Genomic DNA, 24,073 nt, shown 5'->3' on the forward strand with positions numbered 1-24,073 from the left:
TACATCACTTAGATGCTTTCATTAACATTTTCCTCCTTCACTCCTGTCTCACATGAATAGTTGGCCCTTCTACTTGCCACACCTGTCTATCTACACAAGATCCCATTGCATCCTTTCTTCTCTAGCAGATTGTACCCAATATCACCCTCATGTTCTCATTCACCTTCAATCCTCTCTCCTCCTCTCCCTCTCCCTTGGCCTTCCCCCACCCCTTCTCCCCTTTGTTTCTCTCTCTCTCTGTCTCTTTGTCTCTCTCTTTCTCTGTCTTTGTCTCTCTCTCTCTGCCTGTCTCTGTCTCTCTCCATCTGTCTCTCTGTCTGTCTCTGTCTCTCTGTCTCTCCTCTCACACCCCACCCATTTCCTATTTTCCTACTATCGCTAGATGGAGCACTGGATAGAGCCCTGGACTTTCAATCAGTAACACTTAATTTTTTTCCTTTTTTTTTTTTTGAACAATTATACATCCTACCTCAGATGTTTACTAGCTGTGCCACCTTAGGCAAGTTGCTTAACTTCTGTCCATTTTGATTCCCTCATCTGTAAAATGAGGATAATAATAACACTTACCTCCAACATACTAAACTATCCTCCTATCTAGCTGACTATTCCTCAGTTTCCTTTGATCATGCCTGCTAACTGTGGGTATCCCCAAGTGGTCTTTCCTGGGTGCTACTCTCTTCTCTCTTTATATTATTTACTTTGGTGATTTAATCAGATCCCATGGATTCAAATATTATCTCCATACTAAAGATTCTCAAATCTAATTACATAATCATAACCTCTCACCTAAACTTCAGACAGGTACTACATAGGGTACCATCATCTTCCCAATCACCCAGGCTCACAACCTAGGCATAACCATCAAATTCTCACTCATCCTAACTCCTGCCCCATATCCAAACTGCTGCCAACTCTTGCTAGGTTTCCTTTGTAACATCTTTTGCATATTTCTCTTTTTTCTTCCGATAACCGCCCTAGGGAAGGCTTTCATCACCTTCCTCACAGTTGTACTATTGCAATCACCTTTTGGCTGGTCTCCCTGTCTCAAATCTTTCTTTATTCCAATTAATCCTCCAATCAGATGTAAAATTGATCTTCCTCAAGCACAGATGAGTTAAATTGCATCTTCTTCTGGGCACCCCACTCCCATCACTGCCTCCCCCTTTTAGTTCCTATAGTAAATTTGTAAGTAGCCCATATAAAGGGGGAAAAAGCATCAATAAGATTGCAAAGAGGAACCTGGAAGTCACATCTAAACCATCTCAAAGATCAAAGGAGGATAATTTACACATTGTATCATATATTATCCAAAAATCATAGCCTGATAATGTGTGGAATCAGGGAAGATATTTAGACTCTATTGTCATGGTTTTTGATCCTAAAACATGTAAATCTCAGACAGTTTCCAGATATATGCAGAACATCACAATGTACTGATAATTTTGGGATGATGTTGCCTTGTTAACTTTAAAGTTTAACTGACAATTTTGAGATGATTTGGATATATTAATGAACCAAGCCCACAGTGGCACAGATAAGAATTAGTCTGTTTTCCAAAAAAAAGCCCTATAAAATGAGATGTCACACCTCTCCCTGCCCCCCAGCACTCTTCTATCTCCATTGGGTAGTGCTCCCAACTCTACTCCATGGTTATTTGAGTGATACTCTTTGCCTTTCCCTTATGCTACTTGCCTCCCTTCACTATCCCATCTCTTGCCCATCCCCATGGAAACAAACGAGGTTGATGACCTTGTACACACAATCCTCTCTCAAATCCAATTCAGTGCAAGTCATGACATCACCCTGATGTCATGGTCCTCTTTGAGAATGAAAGACAAAAAATACCTTGTCTCTGTTCCCTCTGTAACTTATTAAAATGTGATTGTAAAAGACGGCAGAGAGAAGCCAGGAAGTTGTCTGAGCTCTCCCATGTTTCCCTCAAAAATAACATTAAATCAAGCTTTTAAATCGATTCTGGAACTATAGAACCTACAAAAAGACAGAGATACACACTCTTCTTACTCGAGATAATTTAGAAGACTTCAGGAAAGGTCTGTTTCACTTGGGCAAAAGGGGAGGGTGACTCAACACAGCTAGGCACAGGGGCAGCTCTGCACAGCTGAGAGTGGGAAGAAGCTTGCAACAGTGACTGCTGTGCCCCAGGAACAGATTTCAACTTTATAAGTTTAAAAATGTGCTACAACATGAGTAAGAAACAAAAAAGGACCCTTAACATTGACAACTTCTATGGTGAAAGGAAAGACCAAAACACAAACTCAGATGAGTTTGTCAAAATGCCTACAAATGAAGATTCAAGTGGGAAGATGAACTTGTCTCAAGACCAAAAAGCCATCTTGGAAGAGCTCAAAAAGGCTTTTAAAATTCAAATGAGGGGCAGCTGTGTGGTGAAGTGGATAGAACACGGACCCTGGATTCAGGAGGACCTGAGTTCAAATCTGGCCTCAGACACTTAACACTTACTATCTGTGTGACCCTGGGCAAGTCACTTAACCCCAATTTCCTCACCAAAAAGAAAAAAATCAACTGAGAGAGGTAGAAGAAAAAAATGGGAAAAGAAATGAGAGAAGTGAGAGTAATGCTAGAAAAAGATGCAAAAAAATTGACTGAAAAATATTTCCTTAAAAAATGTGATTGTAGTACCACTTCTTGCTGCCATAATGGGCTTTTGCAGGGACTACCCAAAGAACTGAACTCCCCACCCACATTTCGTAATTTCATAAATTAATCATCAAGTCAACAGGTCTCTTCATGTCGTTCACCACCACCTCCATACCTCCCTTCAATAAACTCCAGTGGCTCCCTATCACCTCTAGGATAAAATAAAAAATCCTTTGTTTGGCATTCAAAGCCCTTCCTATAATGATTTTTTCTTCTTCCCCATGTTCTTACACCACACTCTTCACATATACTCTATGCTATCATCTGATGACACTGGTCTTCCTGCTAGTCCTCAAACAAGACAATCCATTTCACAACTGTGCATTTTCACTGTCAGTCTCCCATTCCTGAAATCCTCTCCTTCCTCATCTCTGCCTCTGTGTTTCCTTCATGCTCCAGATAAAATCATACCTACAAGAAACTTTTCCTGACTTGCTTTAGACTGTGTGGGCTTATGGAACTTAGAAGTTATAACATGCACACAACTATAATAACAGGGTAGGTTTTGATGAATGCAAGATCAAGATACAAAGAGTTTAAGACAAATTTAGTTGGGAGAGAATTTACAGGAAGGAGGATCAGGGAAGAGGTGGCTCCTAAGCTGATGGAAAACGGCAGCCAGGGAAAAGGTCTCTATTGGGAGGTGATAATGCCGGTAGATTTTCTGACTTGACAAGCTCAGCTTTATAGTAGTGGGCCTCTACAGCCATCTTCCCCAGGATGAACACTTGGGATTTATCCAAAGCATGAAACCCTACTTTCCCGGGTCTAAGGGCAATACTGTTCCACTGACCCATGCATGTTTCCTTATCTTCTGTCTCTTGGTAAAATAAGTACAGTAGTTCTATAAACCCCCCCAGGGTAACTCAAAACATATTAACTACACATAGTGTTATATTGGTTCTATTAGGCCTTGGCCATTTTGTTTGTTTTGGTTTTGTTTTGTTTTAAGTCATATGAAAAGATCTAAAATCAGGTGCAATTGATTTCCATCCAGCCTTCTAGCTGTTTCTACTCAATGCCATCAGACCTAACTGAAAGTTGAAAAATCAAGAAGTTTATACTTTTTGTTGTCTCTGGGTGGTTGGATTGCATTTTGTATACTGAATTCAGAGCTCCTTTCAGGATACAGTCTTTGTTGTTGATTTTAGTGAAGTAATTCCTATTCTAAACATAACAAGAGCCCGTGATCATGGGGACTTTTCCATTCGATATCTCAAATTGAAAAAGAAAAGCTTGCAGTCTAGAGAAAACTAAGTTTAAAAGCAGCATTTTGCTCATTTTTTTTGCATAATTCATCCCACTTAAATTAAACTGGTAGGTCCAATAAAATCATAATTTAGCTTCGCTCATAATTAAAACTTCTTTATTAACTTTAGTTGTAAAACTTGTAGAAAATCTAAGCAAAATAATTTGTATTACCACTTTAAATAAATATTAAACACAGAATTAATAATTCCATACAGTTTATGCTAGTATTTATTGTATTCAAATATTTGGCAGTGAGCATAAGATTTTTTAGCCACCCTTAGTATATACCAAAGTTTTAATTAACTTCAGTGCCAAGAAATGGTTTCTCAAAGGAAAGCTAACACTCACTATGATTAAAGGTTTGCCATTTGGCAGTTTAATTTTCTACCCTTCTCCTTAATACCACTGCTAGATGGACAGCTTCCTTTATTTAAACCTTGTCCTTATCAATTCACTACAGAACCTGACAGTTTGCTAGTAACCCTGTAATTCCACCTCCTGTATTTGTTAGGACTCTATTTGCTTACACATCAATGAGTACAGAACATTTTTAGGGGATGTCAGGATACCAGGCACTATGTAGGAGATAAATCAGAACATGATTTTCTGTCAGACTGAAGGCAACTTTAAAAGAAAAAAAAATGAACTTCATGCCTTCTTTTTAAAAGACAGAACAATATTTTTTTTACAGTGCAATAATCAACATTTTGGCAAGCTCTGACAATCCAAAATGTATAAACAAAAGCAGCATATTACCCTTCAGTGATTCATAACTTGCACCATTCTGTAAGAATGCAAAGCAAAGAGGTTTCATTTTTTTAAAGTTTAATTGAAAATGTGTTATACTTAGAACAATGAACAATAACGGGACAAACATTTATTTGAAGCCTTATTTACTTTGGGATACGTGTGTATGTATACACACCTATACATATATAGGTATAGGTGTTTATATATCTATCTACATCTGTATCTGTATGTATACATCTAGATGTCCATGTAAATGATGTAGTTGCAGATGTACAAGTGATGTAGATTTATGTGTAGATTTTTTTTTATCTCTTGCTCTCAATCTCTATTGATCTTACTCTCTCTCGATCTCGATCTTGATCTTGATCTCTATATCTACCACCAAATGGCCACAGAGGTCATTACATACCAAAATGCAAAAGTACTGCAGTAATGGTCCCTACTATGGATGGAGATCTAGGTGGTGCAATGAGAGGACACCATGATAAATAAATCATAGGCTGAAAGTTGAAGTACCTTCATTTCAGTTTTGCTCCACCAATCTAGAAAAGCCATAGTCTCTGTACACCACAGTTTTTCATTTAGCCAATAAAAATATTAATCTAAATGTTGTCCAATCCAAGGTATATGATTCTCTCTCTTTGAGAAGTAGTTTCCTCACCCGTAAAATGACAGGGTTGGATTATATCGTTTTAAAGTTCCTTTGAGGCTCTAGATCTCTCATCCTATGATTGTAAGCCACTCTTGACAGTCACAAATATTTTAATATTCACAACAAGGATGTCCCCAGGGTTACACAAGCAACTGCAAGAGTGGTATTCTGGATATCCCTTCGTGTGTAACTCCACATTACTACTGAGACTTTAGAGCAATGGGTAGCACTAAAGCAGGAAAACCGTGGGATTTCTTCCCTAAAAAATATTTCCCTTCTCTGACTTCTCCAGATTACCTTTCTCTAATGGAACATGCAAAACATTCCTTTTAGCATGAGCAGCAGTTTACCACAAGAATCATAGATAACTATCACTTAATTAAACACCATCATTTAGAGTTATAGGCTATTATAGGGGAAGGACAAGGACATTAGTATTGGGAGGAGTTGTCAGTGGCATCTGTTTTTAAAACAATTAGTACTATGGGATACTCTATGTCCCAGGAAAGAATTTGAACTTCAAAAGTATGTGAACCATGTTGGGGTTGGGAGTAATTTAAATAATGCTTTTAAATTCTTAATTATCTCTCCCCTCTCCCTATGTAATCTCTCTCTCTCTCTCCACACACATATGTGTATATATGCAATATATATTTCACACATATATCAAACATACCTATAATATATACATACACACATGACATACATAATGCATATTTTCTATGTTATTACATTTAGACACACCTAGATATATTCTAATACATATAACTTAGTAGTTTAAATCCCTCCTCTTCCTTTTAAAATATTCTTTAAATAACTGCTAACCCATTTTAGCTACTCTAGTGATTTTGAAAAAATCATTTAAATTTGTTTTTGTATTTATTACTTCATAAAATTATCTATTATTGCCTGTGAACCTTTTCTCTTCAAATCAGAATAAGGAATTTGGCTAGTTCAGATTTTTCTTCTGGGGAGTTAATTAACTAATCAGAATTTCAAAGAGCAGTGTTAACATGAGATAATTTACCTAGAAGTTTCACCCCAAAAGAAGAATAGAGTATTTGCTTTTCTAGCAGTCACCTCAGAACCTACAGATATTTTTTCCTGGCTCCCTTTTTCTCTTTTTCTTCCATCTCTCTCTTCCTCCACTTTCATTCTATTCTCTTTGTATGTGTTTTGTATTTACTTATTGTGCACTTGGTTGCTTTACTTTGGTAGAATATTAGCTCCTTGAGGACAGGGGCTCTTTTTTCTTTTTTTCTTGTTGGGGAAGGGATCTTGTTTCCTCAGCTGAAATTCTTCCTTTTGCATCATAGGTGCTTAACAAATATTTATTGATTCCAGTTGAAATGTTGACTTACCTACTAGTGAATCTTCTTGTTCTTTCAAATAGAGCATCACTAAAGAAATGTTGTTCTGGAACTGAAGGTTTCATTTCTGTCCTCTGGATATAATGTTTTGTAGCACTCCTTCTGGTACATTATTCCAATTTCCACTAACATTAGTGTACTGAATCCCTAGAAGGTGCCCTGACTTCTCCCTTAAGGGTAACATTGAGGTACTTCATGTTTAAAATGCAGTCGATCATAGTCACTGTTCTCTGATTATCCACCAGTGTTAATTAGTTTTTAGAAATGAAATACTGAGAAGGCATGTGTATTAAGAGAAACACATCCCTGAACCCATCTCATATGGGATGACTGGAAGGCAAGAAGAGCCACCACAACTAGAGGATCTTACTCTCCATGGCTGTATTTTATTCAGCTGCTTGACTGCTTATTGTTTGTTCTTTATTCTCGAAGAGGACAATGACATCACGGTGATGTCATGACTTGAAGTGAATTGGATTTAAGTGAAGGACAGCTGTGCAAGGTCACTAGCCTTACTCTTTCCTCCGGAGCCATCTGGGTCCAGTGGCAAGATGTAGATCAGGACATCTGGAGACAGCCCTGGATATTTAAGGCAATTGGGGTTAAGTGATTTTCTCAGGGTTACACAGCAATGTCTGAGGCCATATTTGCACTCAGGTCCTCCTGACTCCAGGGACAATACGCTATCCACTGCACCACCCAGCTACCCCTTGACTGTTTACAGGGATTAGATGAGCGAATTTAAGCTCTCTATTCCTTCTTATGAGGACTACCACCAGGCCATATCTGACACTTCTTCCTAAGACATTTTAGGCTTTAACATATGCCTTTCCTTTATTTCCTATAATTTCTTCATATAGCCTTCTTAACTATTTCTGTTAACTACACACATGGGCCTTGACATCTAACTAAGCACAGCATTTTAGGGCTTCTAGTCCTTGCCATTTGCACTGCAGTTTGCCTTTTTTATATGTGTTCTCTCCCCAAATTAGTGTATAAGCTCTTTAAGTGATGACTTTCTCGATTAGACATAGTATTTAGCACAGAGCTTGGCATAGACATAACTTAATAAATACTTTTTTAAAAATTATTGATTCATATGGGGACACACTCACTCTTTGGAGAATTCCTCTGCAGATCATACTCAAATATAGTGTTGAATTCAGCTATTAGAGGGGCTGCCTGACCCTCACCCCATGTTCAGAGTAGCTCCAAATCAGTTACAGTGAGTCTTGTGATTTCTCTGCAAATACCCCATTGCCCATTTTCCAGCATGATGTCATCTCTCCCCAGCCTTCCCCGGTCTTTAACTTTCAGCTATTTTGTAAAACAGCTAATGGAAAGGCTTTGAGAGGCTGTGCTTTCCATGAGATTCCCTCTCTATTGAAGTGGATTTAAAGCCTTTCTCTTCTTCCCCTCCCAGGCTCTCCAGTATTTTGGCACTCTGTGTTGTCCCACATTGCAATTCCCTTGCCTGGATTAAAGACCTTTGTTGCTGCTAATTTCGTAGTCCTCTTTATTTCAGGTTGACAGGAGAGAGCACATGTGGCCAAAGGGCCTAGTTACTGGAAAATGTTTTCACTTTTTATATAGTCCTGCCTTAGGTATGTCTCTCTACAGGGCTCTAAGAGTCAATGCCCCTGTAGAGTCCAGGAGTGCTTTTCCTTGCTACAAGAGTTTGCCTCCAATGTGTCTCTAAATTCACCATTAAGATGCTGTTGTCCCAGACTGCTCCTCAGGTACACTGCTAATGATGCTGATAGGAAATCCAAATCCTCTAAAATTTCAAAGTTCATCAGGTTGTCACATGGTCTGTAGGTCTTGGGGAAGGAGGATTTTCCTGCTGTTAGAATTCCGGATTCAGAACCAGACCACATAGACCCAGAGATATGTCAGATAAGTTCATACAATCTCATGATATATCCTGTGTTTCCTCATCTCCCTTTATCCAATTTTCAAAGAATTTTACTTCTACCAGATTGATTAAGGATTTGATTTCTTCATTCCTAATTTGTACCTTTGATTGACTGATTGACATTAATTGGGGTTTTATAAACCTCCCTAGCATGGTACTAGGCAGCATAGTGGATAGAACACAGGACTGTCAGTCAATTAAAGCCTGAATTCAAATGCTATCTCAGACATTTACTATGTATGACCTAGGCTTGATACTGAACCTTTCTTGGCCTCACTTTCCTTATATATAAAATGGGAATAAGGATGCTGCTGGGGATAACGGTAATTATATCTCCCTCATAAGTTATTGTGAAGAGCAAATATTATAACATATAAATCACTTTTCAAACCTTAAAGCACTATATAAATGCTACTTATTTTTATTATTTTTGTTATGCTACTTATTACTTTCCAGTTTTTCACCAAAGTAAATCCTTTTTCCCAGCATCCAGGCAATGTTTATAGGTCTCCAATATTTAACAGCTAGTTTCAATCCAGGAGGCAGCTAGTTGGTTCAGTGGATAGAGCAATAGGCTGAATTTAAATATGACCTTGACACTTACTACCTGTGTGTCCCTAGGCAAGTCACTTAACTTTTGTTGCTTAATCCACAGGAGAAGGAATTGGAAAACCACTCTTGTATCTTTGACAAAAAACCCCTATGGACAGTATGTTCCATGGGGTCACTGTGAGTCATGCAACGGAAAGACTGAACAACAACAATTTCACCCCCCTGGGCCCATTCAGATGTTTTATGAGTCCTTCCTTTCATGTCTAAATGAAACCATCCATACATTCTTCTTTTTATATCCTAACAGCATACTTTCTTATTTCAGAGACTTCCATTTCAACACTATTAAAAACACTCTGACCAATTTCCCCTGACCTTTTTGCTTCTAATGTGAATGGGCAATTCTTGGATTCTGACATAGTTGAGCTTCTTTGCTTCTAAGGATCCCCTTTGACCTTAAAAATCCAACAAAGTATTCCTAAGCAGTTAGCCTTTTCTATTTTTTGGCTGCTGATTCATTTTTCTCTTGCACAAATGCTATAATTTTTCCCCTATTCTCTCAAGGCTAATTTTTTTTATCCTATATATATATATATATATATATATATATATATATATATATATATTATCTCTCGGTAATCTCTTCTTTTGTCATGGCATCACTAGGTGAAGAAAAGCTTTCTTCGAGTTTTGATTGATCCACATGGCTAATCTTGAACCACTGGTGCAATGTCCAAATAACCAAGGGCAGCCAGTTATGCAGAATGATCCACCAGTCAAGCATGAGAATGCCCCTAAAGCATCTTGTGGTTGCTTTGTACTCAGGTGATAAGAAAATAACACCAGTAGTTAAGCCATTAGTCCCAAGTCAACTGATTCTCCAGAAAGGTCTAAAGCCTATAAAGAAAAAGTAGCCTATTTTTTATGGTAGAGTTTAGGATATCATTCAACCATAGCATTAGATTATAGATAGTATCAATGGATTAGTCCTACGCAGACTATTAAGGGTCCTTGACAAATCTGAGACTCTCACATCCTATGTAACCTGGTTTCATGAAGCTGATACAGAAATCCTACATAAGAACAAGAATGAAGATGCCCTCTCTTTCTCTGTCACACACTGCTTTGGTTCTGTAGGGAAACAACCAGAAACCTAGAAAGAGTTTCATAGGAATGGATGCAGAGTTTGTTTCCATTACACATGATAAGATGTATCCAAAAGTTGTGTTATAATGTGCCTATATAACAATTCAAAGGAAACACTGAGGTTACCAGTGAACATATGATTAGATGAGAGAGAATAGAGACAGCTGGTAAATGTAAAAAGAGTAAAGCACAAAGAAAGCCTGGAAACATAATTTATACCAATATATCAGACCATTAACTGGAGGAACATCATGCATAAGAGTGACATCATCAATCATAAGCACAACCTCTCAATTTATTTAGAAAGATATAACATTAGGATACCTACCAATGAAAATATTCATTTAAAGATAGAACCTCTAGGAGGAAAAAAAATCTATTAACTAGCATCCTTTTTCTCTGCCCAATAACATAGTGAGTGGGAAAAATAAATATAATTTGACAATATAAATGAGAAGACATAAAATGACCCACTCTGATCTTTTCATATTTAATGAATCCTCTCTGTTTTTCCCTTCCATGCTAATAAAATGGAAAGTTTAATTAATGATCTGCCAGGGAAAGGAATAATAATTCCAAATACTAATTTAGAAGATAAAACCTGTAATTGAACAAATAGAAGGGGGAAATATCATCATAGTCACTGTAAATTATAAATGTCCTCTTTACCTGTATATGCAAACTGTACAAGGTCCCAGAGGGCATTAGGATCTATGCCTTCCATTTTGATTTCTTCTTGCTTGGCTTCGCAAACATCACTCGTAAACATAGCAGCAAAGTAGTCAGAGACAGAACTGAGAACAAGCCTAAAGAAGAGAAAGTGAAACATATAGATTCAAGTTAAGTTGAAGTATCATATAGGATATGTGATCCAAAAAGGACATCAAAAAGTCATCTATTATTAGAGACCTTACCAACAATCAAGAGCACCGTTGTACAAGGAGTACATGGTTTCTTTCACTCATTGTTGTCTTTCCTCTGTTATTTTTTTCTTTTGATCCCCCCTTTTCTTTATTATTTATTTTGTCCTTTCTATACTTTCTTGAGATTTTAACCTCTTCAAACTTCTATTTTAGGCTAGATTCATGGGAGGGATACAAATGTAAAACAAGGTATAGCTTTAGAAAAGAGTATTGGATGCTGGATCTATAATCTACCACCTATTGACTTTAGGCAGAATACTAACACTCTAGGCCTCAGTTTCCCTAACTGTAAAATTGAGGGTTTAGGTAAGATGGTCTTTGAGATCCCTTGAAATGCTAAGTCATATGATAGCCTATGAACAAATCTTACAATAAGCCATCCATATGCAGTGTAACTTTTTAGAAATCATATTTAGAATATTCATAAATGTACCATATGACATCAAGCTTTTCTTTCATGTACACTTAATTTTATAATTAGATACTAATTGAACAACTGATCTTCAAAATTACTGCCTAAAAAGTATAGCATTAAAGTCCAAGTAGACTTCAAAGGCAGAGCTCATTAAAGTAAATTTTATTCAGGGATTTATTTTTTAAAAGTCATGTTCATTTTTCAAAAGTTTAGCAAGAAAATCAAAATAAATAATATGTCCCCATTGTTTAGCTTAATTTTAACCACCATTGTACATCCTATTACAACAGTCATATTTTTAAAAACATAATGTTATGATCCATGACACAATGGAGACAGATTTATAATAACCTCTGTTGAAAGTCTGAGATCATGGCAAGGGATTACCTGTCACAATGTCATTGTAGATATGCTTATACAAATCTCTGTAGGTTTTGACTGCTGCCATAGCAATGTCTTTACTGGGTCAGTGCCCAGGACAATTCAGAGAGATTGTCCATTTAAATTTTGAATGAACAGGCAACATGAGGTGTTTTATTATTAAATAAACATGGAACTGTGTCTGGTTGGCAAAAATTGGCTAGCTCACTATGCTATCATAGATTTGATATCCATGTAAATTAGTTAGCTTTTTGTCTGTTCAGTGGCAACAGACTTATACCCTTCAGCCTTTCCAGAAGGTTTACAAATATACAAAGTAGAAGGAGAAGGCTGAATAAGAAAAATAAAGCACTTTATACCACATATACTAAGGACAAAGAGACATCAAAGATAGCATATTATTACCTAAAGCATATTATTAAATCAATATAGAGCTCGAAGGAACGGCAGAGTCTATCTAGTTCAACTTCTTCATTTTATAGATGAGGAAACTAAAGCTTAATGAGGTTAATTCACTTGTCTAAGATGACATAGCTTGTAATAAGTAGAGGCAGGATACCCTACCTATAACCATTTCAATACTTAATAGGGACAATACCAATTTGAATTACACAAATCACAGAAATTACAATATGCCATACTCTAATATATGCACATCCACTGCTTAACTTGTTTCATATTATATTCCTGGATCATTTAGTATTTGAAGAATATTTAAAATAAGGAGATGTAGGTAGATGGCAAACAGAAATAAGACAGTAGTTCTAAATTGATGAATGCAAGGGTATGATAATAAAAGTAGTTAGTGATGGGAGGTGTAATGATTTCAGCATGTAGAATAGGGTACAAAGAAGAAACAGAAAGCAACATGGTCAGAATTTATACAAATAAGAAGATAAAAATCTAAGTATATTTTTAAAAGAACATCTTAACTATAAAGGAAATGTACATATATGTGTCTGTATGTGTATATGTATACCTGTATATATACATACACACATATATGTATATAGTTTTACGTGTACATGTGTGTTATATATACATACATATATGTGTGATTGCATTATATAAATATGTGTGTATATATATATATATATACAAAAATGTATATAATGCCATCTTAGCACAAATTTTCCTTGTATGATCATTATTGAGGGAGTCAAAATATGAGTTGATAACTCCTTCACTTCCTTGTAGAAGTAAGACCCTATGAGAATGGTTCAGTGCATATTATCTCATATTTTTTGATATATAAATTAATTTTAATAAACTTGTATTTTTATTTACTGTTTTTGTAGTTCGTTATAATGGCTCTACATTGGGTGATGGAAAAGTACAAACTATCAACATTTTTTTTTCTGTGGGGCAATGGGGGTGAAGTGACTTACCCAGGGTCACACGGCTAGTAAGTGTCAAGTGTCTGAGGCCGAATTTGAACTCAGGTACTCCTGAATCCAGGGCCGGCGCTTTATCCACTGCGCCACCTAGCCACCCCCCCCAAATTTATTTCTAACAAAAACTATAAGCAAGGCATTAAATGCTACTCAAAAGTTTCAATATTTTTAAAAAATAGAGTAAAGAATATTTGATAATTTTTAATGTTGACTTCCCATTATACCGAATAAGCAAAGGAGTATATTTCAAGTGAAACCAGGCTACGAATTTCCTTTACTAGACAAGGAAATGCATAATGCTATTTTTTCTTTTCATTTAAAAAAAAATTAGAAAAGTTGTTTGTAATTTGAAATCCTTCAGAAAATGTCCATGGTATGTAGGAAACACAGCAAAAATATTCAAAGTTAGCAATTGCCCACCTATTCAAGGAGCTGTTTGTAATACATGTCAGAACTTTACAGTGTTAGAGTGTGATAAAAATTATTAAGGGATAGCTGTCTTGAGTATTTACTACATACCAAGCAGATATATCAGAACCAAATGTTTGGTCCCATCCACAGAACTAGAAATGACTTTGTATGTCAGAAAGATACAAAATCTTACTTATATGTGAACTGATTTCCATTTAACTTAAGAAAGATATAATATTTAATTGTTAGACTAATCCTTGGGAATTAAATGAATATCAGTGTGAAATTCACTGGGTTAAACCTGTTACCAACATAAAAGATGGATTGATGGCTCGGATGAAGCAAAAACATATAGCTTGGAAACACTGAAGTAAAAAAAAAAAATTCTCCTTTGAATGAATACCTTAAATCCTTTTCATCTATCAGCATGTTCCCAATATACTGAACTTAAGGAGAGAGGTGGGTAAAGATTTTTATGTAGCATTTAACTGTGGTGATATATAAAATTTTCAGGGAGATGTTAGAAAAGGTTGTTTCAAGTTGCTCTGGAATTTTTTTAATCTTACATGTTTGGCTTTCAGCAAATTGTTTAGACAATATATAAAAGAACCTCTTTATTGAGAAATCTGTAAATATCTTTCTTACAAAATCCAATAGTTCTTTCTCCCTAAATCCTTAGCCACCTCAAGTCTCTGTGTTTGGAATTAAGTATACATATCAGTTTCAAATATTTAGTCCCATGAACAGAATTGAAAATAACTTTATGAACCAGGAAGATAAAAAAAAAAATTCTTACTTATTCCTTGTCAGGTTTGTACTTAATTAGAGCTGTAACATCATTAATTTGGAGTATACTGCATTTCGAGTTCAAAACCTAAGTTTAAATGTTGAGTCTACCCCTAAATGACTATGTTACCTGGGAATCCATAGACCCTTTCTTCTAACTAGGAGCACTCATTCATTTATTGACTCCTTTCCCTGAGATTCCTATACTTATCTGGTTATAGATTTAGTGTTGGAAGAAATGTTAGAGATCAATTATTTTAATCTGCTCATTTTACATATGAGGAAACTGAGACCAAGAGAGATTAAATGAATTAAAATTGTTGTAATTCTGTCATTTCAGTCCTGTCCAAAGCTTCATGGCCCCATTTTCTTGGCAAGCTCTTGGAGTGGTTTGCCATTTCCTTCTCCAGCTCATTTTACAGATGAGAAACTGAGGCAAACAGGTTAAGTCATTCGCCCAGGGTCAAATGCCCTTTGGTTTTTGTTGCTTCCCCAAACTGGCATGCCTTCCTCACTCCTCTTTACCCAAACAATTCTAGTTATTCTTCATCGTGCAGCTCCAAATTTAATCACCAGATAAAGCCTTTTAGATTACTGTAGGCCATATTGGTTGTCATTTTTTGACAAACTTCTTTGCACTTAGGTTCAGAATTATTCAATTTAACACAATTATTTTGTAAATGGTTCAAGTCTTATCCCCCTAAAATAGGATTCCAGCATTTGTCTTTCTGTGTGTCAGACATACTTTATTCACACCTGTTGGTTGATTGATAAATGATGGGGGATAAAGACTCATCACATCTATTGCTGAGGTATCAGTACAATCTGCTCCTTTATCTTCATTGTTTGTTGTCCCTGATTTTTTCAAGTCGCAGCTAAACTCCCAACTTGTACAAGAAACCTGATCCATGTTCTAGTGCCTTTCCTCTGTTGATTATCTTCAATTTATCCTGTATCTTGATTGTACCAAATTGTTTGCATTCTATCTCCCCCATTAGACTGTGAGCTCCATAAGAGTTAAGATTGTTTCTTTCCTTTATTTTTTTAATTTTAATTTCTTAATGTAATAAACATTTGTATTTATAGTTTTGGGTTCCAATTTTTATCCCTCCTTCCTTCCCTCCTCTCCCCCTCCCTGAGGTGGCAAGCAATCAGATATGGGTTATACATGTCAATGATCCAAGACAATCCCAAAGGACTATTGATGAAACATATAACGTCCACCTCCAAAGAAAGAACTGAAATTGATGGAACACACTGAAGCATGCTATTTTTCACTTTCTTTCACTTTTAAATTTTAATCAAGTTTTCATGCACAAAATGACAAATATGGCAATGTTTTACATAATCTTTCCTTTCTTTGTATTCCCACTCAGTAGCACAGCGCATGGCACATCATAGCTGTTAATGCTTTTTTGTTGACTGGCACAAAATGACGTCATAAGATGGAGAAGTGAGTGGTAGAATTTCTTATTTCTGAACATTGTAAAAATAAAAGGTTGAAATATTTAGAACTAGATGGAACCTTAGAAGTCAGAGTTTAGCCTCATTTTTTATAGAAAAGGAAGCTGAGGTCCAGAGGGGAACTTACTCAGGGTTACACAGCTAGTAAGTATCTGAAACAGGTTATGAACCTAGGTCTTCCTGACTCCGAATTCAGAGCTCTATCCAGTAAACCATACTGCCTCACAGATCAGTATACGTGCTCTCAGGAAGTTGAAAGTTGAACAAATAAATGAATGGGCCAAATGGGATATTGTGGTGATGCAGGATTTTTGTTGTTGAGTTGTTTCAGTTGTATCTGATTCTTCATGACTCCATTAGAGTTTTCTTGGCAAAGATACTGGAATTGTTTGCTATTTCCTTCTCCAGATGATAGGATAGGAAGGCAATAAGGATGAAATTGTTTTCCCTAATCAGCAGACCTTTTGTGAATGAAAATTCAATAGAGGGAAAAATGTGAGAGTTTCATTGTCTCTAATGCTTGGGCAAGTGATTTTTTTTAAATATGTAATTTAATACACTTTAAATATTAAATTCTTCACTTCAATATTTATCAAGCCCTTACTTGATGAATAACTCAATATTAAGCTATGAAAAATTTAGTTTGGATTATATATTGTGCTATCAACATAGTGAGGAATATAAGAATAATACTCAGATTTTTAATGTTAAAAAGACTTTATATTAAACAAACAAACAAAAATATACTTTAGAAATCTGACCCCATTTCCCATTTCACAGATAATGAAACTGAGGACTACGGAGATTAAGTTGTTTTCTTATGATCACACAGATGGATATCTCAATTACAAACTACTGAATTAAACTACACAGAATTATTGACCACTCATAGTATCTATTAGTAATGTACTTGCAGCTGGCTGATATAAAAATTAATATGGCAATTCTACTGTCAAGATATCCACACATAATGGGGAAAATACAAAAATAATGATGATTCAAAATATAGCATAAACTTTAAATTAAAGAGGTACCAAAAAGTACTAGAAAAGTTTAGAGAATGAAATCATTTCTGATTTGAAGGATGAGGGAAGTTTTGTGGAGGAGACTTTGATTCTAATCCCAGTCTGCTACTAACTAGCTATGTTACCTTGGACAAGTTATTCAAATTTTTTGAGCCTCAGTTTCCTCATCTATAAAATGGGGTGGTTCAAGTAAGCAACCTCTAAGCTTTATTCCAATTTTAAGATTTTATTATTCTATAGATTTTCTAATCAACCTTATAGAGTTAAGACCATGAGAATTGATGAAATCAGCAAGGGAAAGGATATAGTACCCAAAGGAATTAGGGTTTACAAGTAGGGCCTTAAGGATTGATTACTTTTAGAGAGTGGGAGGAATAAGATGAGCTTGGGAAGGTCATTTAAAAAAAAGTAGTTCTGAGACTTAGGAGAAAAACCAATAATAGGACCATATTGCAGAGAAGGCAAAGGAATCGAGATTATAAAGGAAAGGATGATTAATCCTGACAAACTGAGAAGTTAGGAGAGACTGAGGAAGAGCCAAGAAAATACCATTTAAGGAGAAACTAGAGGTCATGGGAGTCCTTAAAAATAGTCTCATTTTTATTAAGAAAAAAGAGTCATTTTTCCATTTAATAAAATATAATTATTTTTCAGTAACAAAGCTCTGTTGTCCATAAAGGGCTTTCCATGAGGTATTGTTTTGTTTTGTTTTAATTCACTTACTCTTAGGGCATTGCATTTCTTTCTTTCTTTCTTTTTTTTTAATCAACCAGGTACGAATCATATTCCACTGTACTTTAACATTCTAACAGTCTAATCAGAGCTTTGAGAATTTTAATTTTTAGTCCATTGAAAATTCAAGAGTCTCATTATGAATATTGATTTTGTCAGACTCATTGGCTGAATCTGACATGACCGATCACAGCAGCTTATTTATTAGCCATTCCCTGTGTTTAGAATATAGGGATTTACTCTCACATGATTTGGCATGCTCTTAATCAATCTGTTTGGGTTATCTCTCAGAAGACCATATTTATTTTAGGATTTATATTTGAGCCTGAGGCAAAGAACAATTTTATATTTGTGATTAATTTTTTTTTTGTACAGAACATACAACAGAAGGATCATGGGTATTTTGCCACTTTGAATATGGGTCCTTATGAGTTATTAACTAAAATCTGTCCAACAATGGATGACTTAAGTTTTTATTTTGTACTTCACAAAAGAATGAAAAGACATATTTCATGTCAGTAAGGCAGTACCTCATTATAAAAAGAATCATTAGTTGCACTACTTGTGCTTTTAGTTGGTACTGTAGTGTGATGTTGAATTATTAAAAGAATCATATGTAACATATGTAAAAAGCAAATAAAACACTGGTTCATGTCCCATTTTGGAGAAGAATAAATTTATGAAGCAACATTCTATTTATATATTTTATGACCACTTATAAGCATATGTAGATTTATTCCCTTATCAAAAATATTTGATGTTTGGGTTCCTATTGGGATGTGAAAAGTATTGAATTAAATTCTTATGTATGTGGGAGTAGATAGAATTACTTCCCCAGAAGTCTGCCGGAGACTGATTCTAGCAAGTTTTCAGAGGTAGACAGCTTTGAGTGAACTTCCTCACTTCCCTTGCATTAATATTACTTACCTCCTCTGTTATTGGACAAAGAACTTTCCTGTTATGTTTGTGTAACACAGAGATCCATCCCTACTTAGAAATAGCACTGCCTCAAGGCATGCTTGTTTTTTATCATCAGCCATTTTGCTGGAAATGACCTATACTGAAATGTAATACCAGCTGTAAAACAGGTAGTGTCCCTCAGTATCTCCTTTTTTTCCTGTTGTCAGTAGAAAAAGAGTTTGCTCTTAAAAGCAGAGGATTTCAGACTCCTGGGATGGTCTTCTTCCATGTCTGACCTGATGGACAGTTTTCTTTGATTTAGTGAAACTTAGTTATACTCGTAACAACTCCCTTATCTACTTCTGTGACTAATAATAAATACACATTTTTTTCAATTTTTTAATAACCACCTATGTTTTATGAATAACAAAGTTTCTTTTCTTTGTTTTACATTATGATATAATGGCTAACGTAAAGTTATGAATGCTGCCCTAAAAATCCATATGTAAGGAACATCTTATACTAGGCTTATTGTAAATGCCTTTCCTCTTGGTATCTCCTGGGCAGTCCCGAATAAAAGACCTTTCTTGCTTCACTCTTGACTGACTCCTCACTGCTATCTAATAATAACCTTAAAAACCCAGATGGGTGAGTATCATACCTCTTTGGTTTTTACCAAAATTCTTTTAAAATTACCAATGTATTTCATGAAAATAGTATACCTTATTTAAGGCAGGTGGTTATTCTTGAAAATCAAAGTTAAATAAGCCCCTAACTATATAATTTGTTCACTATTTCCTTGAACTTTTCACATTAATTTTCAATCTGGGTGGCTCTGTAATTCTACCTCTGTGAACTTGGGCAACTCATTAACTGGAAAACTGGGCTTCTGTTTTTTTCACCTGTAAAATAGTTAGACTTAGATGAACTCCAAGGTACTTTCCAGCTTTCATCTAAGATTTTTGGACTTCAATTCATATTCAGACTAATATTTGACTGGAAATTTTATTTTTATATTTCTCTACTTGGCTCATTATTGAATACCATTTGTGAAAGCCTGATTACTCCCACCTTCAGCAGTGATACCCTCATTCCTGTATAACAACAGTTTTGAATAGATGGATAAGAAGGTATGTAGGGGAGAAGCTAGGTGGCACAATGGATAGAGCACCGGCCCTGGATTCAGGAGGACCTGAGTTCAAATCCAGCCTCAGACACTTAACACTTACTAGCTGTGTGACCCTGAGCAAGTCACTTAACCTCAATTGCCTCACCAATTAAAAAAAAAAAGAAGGTATGTAGGGTTGAGCATTAGTGATGTTCTCTTGTATGCATTTTCAGGCTGCAATTTTTTCCCCATGCCTTTGGTATCTCTTTCTTTAGATATATTCCTATACCTTGTACGTATACACACACATATACATACACATACATATAAATATCTATATCTATATTGCTATAACTATAGATATTAATACATATCACTATAAATATCTCTAGAGATACACATATTGCTAGAGGTAGATAGATGCAGATATAAAATCAGCACATATTTCATTTATATTTATTTAATATAATCCAACAAGTTTTACCATCTTCACTCTCCTTAGGCTATTTCTACCTGCCTTGTGTCCTTAATTATGTACTTGATAATCTTTTTCTGTACTGCCCTGGGCAGATTATATGTGGTTATTAGATTCAGTTCTGAGATTCATATTTATCAATAAGTTATATAAAGTGTCCAGAGGAAAGCAGTCACCATCATGAAAGAGCCTCATATGGCTTCCATTCAAATAGAGATTGAAAGAACTATTCGGCCTACAAAAAAGTAAAATGAACATGAAGAATTTTTTTCTTTCTTCTTAGCCTCAGAAAGCAGAATTAGTAGCAATAGGCAGAAATTTTCAAGAAGCAAATTTTGGCTCAATGTGTTTTAGAGAAACATATGATGAGTTTCTCTAAATGAAATGGACTTCTTTGGGAAGCAGTGGTTTTCCCCTCACTAGACGTCCTCAACTGAAGGTTGGCTAACCATTTGTTTGGTATGTGCTAGAGCAGTGGTTTCAAACTAAAATAAGAATGAGGGCAGCTAAACCATGTGGTCCTCATATTGACTTAGAAATCTATACATTAGCATTATCTAGGTTGTACTGTGTTTTTACTTATTTTATTAAGTATTTCCCAATTACTTTTTATTATGTTTTAGGCTGCACTGGACCTGGCTGTGTATTTGATACCTCCATTCTAGAGGGGATGGGATTTCTTAGTCAGTTAGGTATAAGCTATTGCTTAAATCTGTGGAGCCTTCCCAGTAAGAGATTTTGTAATCCAATTTTGGATCACATGTCTCTTTTCAAGAAAAAAAAAAAAGTTCAGCCTTACTAGGCCTTTTTTTTTTTTAATCCTTTTACCTATTTTAACAAATCCCACTTTATGCCAGGTAGGTTAGCACACATCTGTAATCCTTATTACTAGGGGAGGCTAAGGCTAGTGTATTGCTTAAATTCACAAATTATGAACGATAATAGTGCTAAAAGCAATTGTGTCCACAGTAAGTCTGACACTTAATATAGTAAGACAAGTTACCTATGGAGTGAGTGTTGACAAGAAAGCTGAAATTCAGTTCTCCTCTGACTATAAGGTGATTGTTATTTCTACTACTTTTCTCAATTTTCTAGTGGCACTCAGAAAGATATCACCTACAAACAGACAAATCTAGAGGACCCTGTCATCTAGGAAACAAGGCTTCTATATGTATTTTAAACAAAATTTTCTTTTCACAATAGTCACAAAAATCTTTGTTAAGTATGAGTATATATTCATATGTCTATTTACCTATGTATAAATATATATGTATGTACATGTGGCTTTTCAAGGTGCTGATCCATGGTCTTTTGCTACTGGCGGAAGCCTACTACATACATACATACATACATACATACATATATATATATATACATATATATATATAATTGTTTTATATCCTATTTGATATTACTAATAAGAAGATCATAGACCAAGATTATGTTTTTTGTGTGCATCTATGAAGTAATCCTGTGAGATCTTATCATACAAATGGAAGAATCCCTATAAGAAGTGAACCTTGAAGGCTGTATTTTGCTATACAATTTTTTTCACTCTATTGTTAGACAAAGCCTAATCTTTCATTTTCTTTTTCTGAAATATTTTATGGATGAAATTGTTCTTTAAGTCCTGTCTTTCAGTTGAGTTTCTTCCATTTGCAAAGGAGATCAAGTACTGACATGGATTGGAAGTATTTTGATTTCCTCGATTAGTGAGAATGTTACATTCATTGAATTTCTCTAAGAAGTGATGATAATCAGAGTGAATGCCTTTTAATTCCATCTATTTCCCATTTTTCAATATTAATATTTTAAAACCAATTTGATCAGAATGAAATAAATGCCTTTCCAGTCATCCTTATTCTAATGTAAGGCAGAAATAATTGATTGAGGATGGTATGAAATCTTTCACTTGCTAAAGAGGTATGGCAATTTTATTTCCCAAATCAAAAATATAAACCCCTGGTCTCGCTTTGCCTAGAATTTTTTAATAGCTAAAATTTATAAAGTACTTTATTCTTTTCAATGAACTTCACACATATCTCATTTTATCCTCACAACCACCATGGAAGGCCAGTGCTATTATTATGAACCATTCATTCAAAAATTTTAGTCATCCCACTCCAAGATAATCCTTATTTTTTGAATTAATGTCACTGTAGACATTGAATAATACAGAATATCTTTTGTAACCTTCTACTTAGTGATTTCATATTATTAACATCTTCAATGTGTATTAGAGATTTAAAGTATGTACTTTTAAAACTCATTGGATTATGGCTGATGGGGACCTCAGAGAGATTTTTAGTTCAATCCCCTTTTTTGCAGATGTACAAATTGAGGAGGTGGACTGATTTCCAAAATTCACCCAGGAAGTAAGTATGAGAGGTAGGGTTTAAACCTACAACCTCCAATTCCAGACCCAGTGCTTTTTTCACTACATAATTTTATTCAACTCATAGCTTTAGCTTTTATAACATATTATAACCTATTGCTCCCCTAGATTCACTCAGTGCTTTGGTCAGAGGGGATAAAGCCAAAAAAACCACTCACATAGTTTTGTTTTAGCAATGGTTACTATCCTCTAGATGCAGTACAGCAAAAAAAGTATTCCAAAAGCTTTTGATTGAACTTTTCAGTAGAGGAGGCTTCTATCAGATGTATCTATTTAAATGTTTTGGGAAACTGACATTAAGTTTTCTGATGTGCCTAAAAATTATTTTTAAAACTGTTCTAAAATACATAGTGTATGTCTATGCATTTTAAATATGAAACTTAAATCTATGAGTGGCAAAAAATAATGTGTATCAAGCTTAATTTAAAAATGACAATGAGCATTTTGTTGAAAAAAACTTGATTGAATACTGTCTTCCTCACTAGTTATTTAAATTATGACATAAATTGATTTTTACTTAATTTAAATAAAAATTCATTCCAAGTCTTGGGCCCCTTATGTAAATGTCTTTGTTTCATGTCTATTCTCTTCTGTTAATGAAATCTGCTACATATTCAAACTGTTCTCCCACTGATGGAAATCTATTCTCTTAAACCAGTTTACAAAATAACAAAATTTGGCAGAAGGCCCAGTCAAAACAATAGTGGCAATGTTTCATGCAGATAACTCTTTTTGAAACATAATATTTCATGTATTTTCATTAGGGTTGCCCTAAAGTTATGAGGCCCTTAGGTGACAACTGTCACAGAAAGCTTTTAACTGTACTTCATCCCAGGTAGCATAAGGAAGACACAGAAACTATCTTGCTGCAATTTGAAGGCGCTTCCTAATTCTAAATTGAAGTCAAAAGGTTGGATCACCACCTGAAAGAACGTAGCAGAGACAACATAAAGCAAGTTGTCTTTATTGAGGGGAAATATTTATAATAAGATAAGCAATTAGAGATGATTAGAACTATTTTGCAGGAGGCTTGGTGGAAGAGGGAACCAAAACCTGTAAATTCTCATGAATTTTTATAAGGTTCTTATCTGGATCAAGCAGTACCAGGAAAGGAGAGGTGGGTAGGGGGAGGGAGGAATAAAGCATTGAGCCAGGACCTGGTGTATGGATCAAGGTTCAGAGATGACTACTAATTGGAAAAGGAATTTTTAGCCAACCTGAAAACTTTTTTTAATAGAGTGACTCAGATGATTTGAGCTTCTCCCATGTCTTTTTCATTTAGCTTGTTAGGGAGACCATGGAGGTACTTGCAGAGATCAGTGTTATCACCAGAATCAATCTGAACAGCT

The 24,073-nt window shown here is 35.2% G+C and overlaps 1 protein-coding gene across 2 annotated transcripts in view; it reads right to left on the bottom strand.

The window, feature by feature from the left end:
* Positions 1-24,073, bottom strand: part of KLHL1 (kelch like family member 1) — a 556,455-nt gene that overhangs the window by 348,869 nt on the left and 183,513 nt on the right. For both annotated transcript variants that reach the window (XM_043997789.1, XM_043997788.1), the window contains one exon: positions 10,985-11,121. In XM_043997789.1, the coding sequence (XP_043853724.1) occupies positions 10,985-11,121 (137 nt within the window). The remainder of the gene's footprint in view (positions 1-10,984; positions 11,122-24,073) is intronic.

This window comes from Dromiciops gliroides, chromosome 3 (assembly GCF_019393635.1).
Source record: "Dromiciops gliroides isolate mDroGli1 chromosome 3, mDroGli1.pri, whole genome shotgun sequence".
NCBI classification, from domain to species: Eukaryota; Metazoa; Chordata; class Mammalia; order Microbiotheria; family Microbiotheriidae; genus Dromiciops; species Dromiciops gliroides.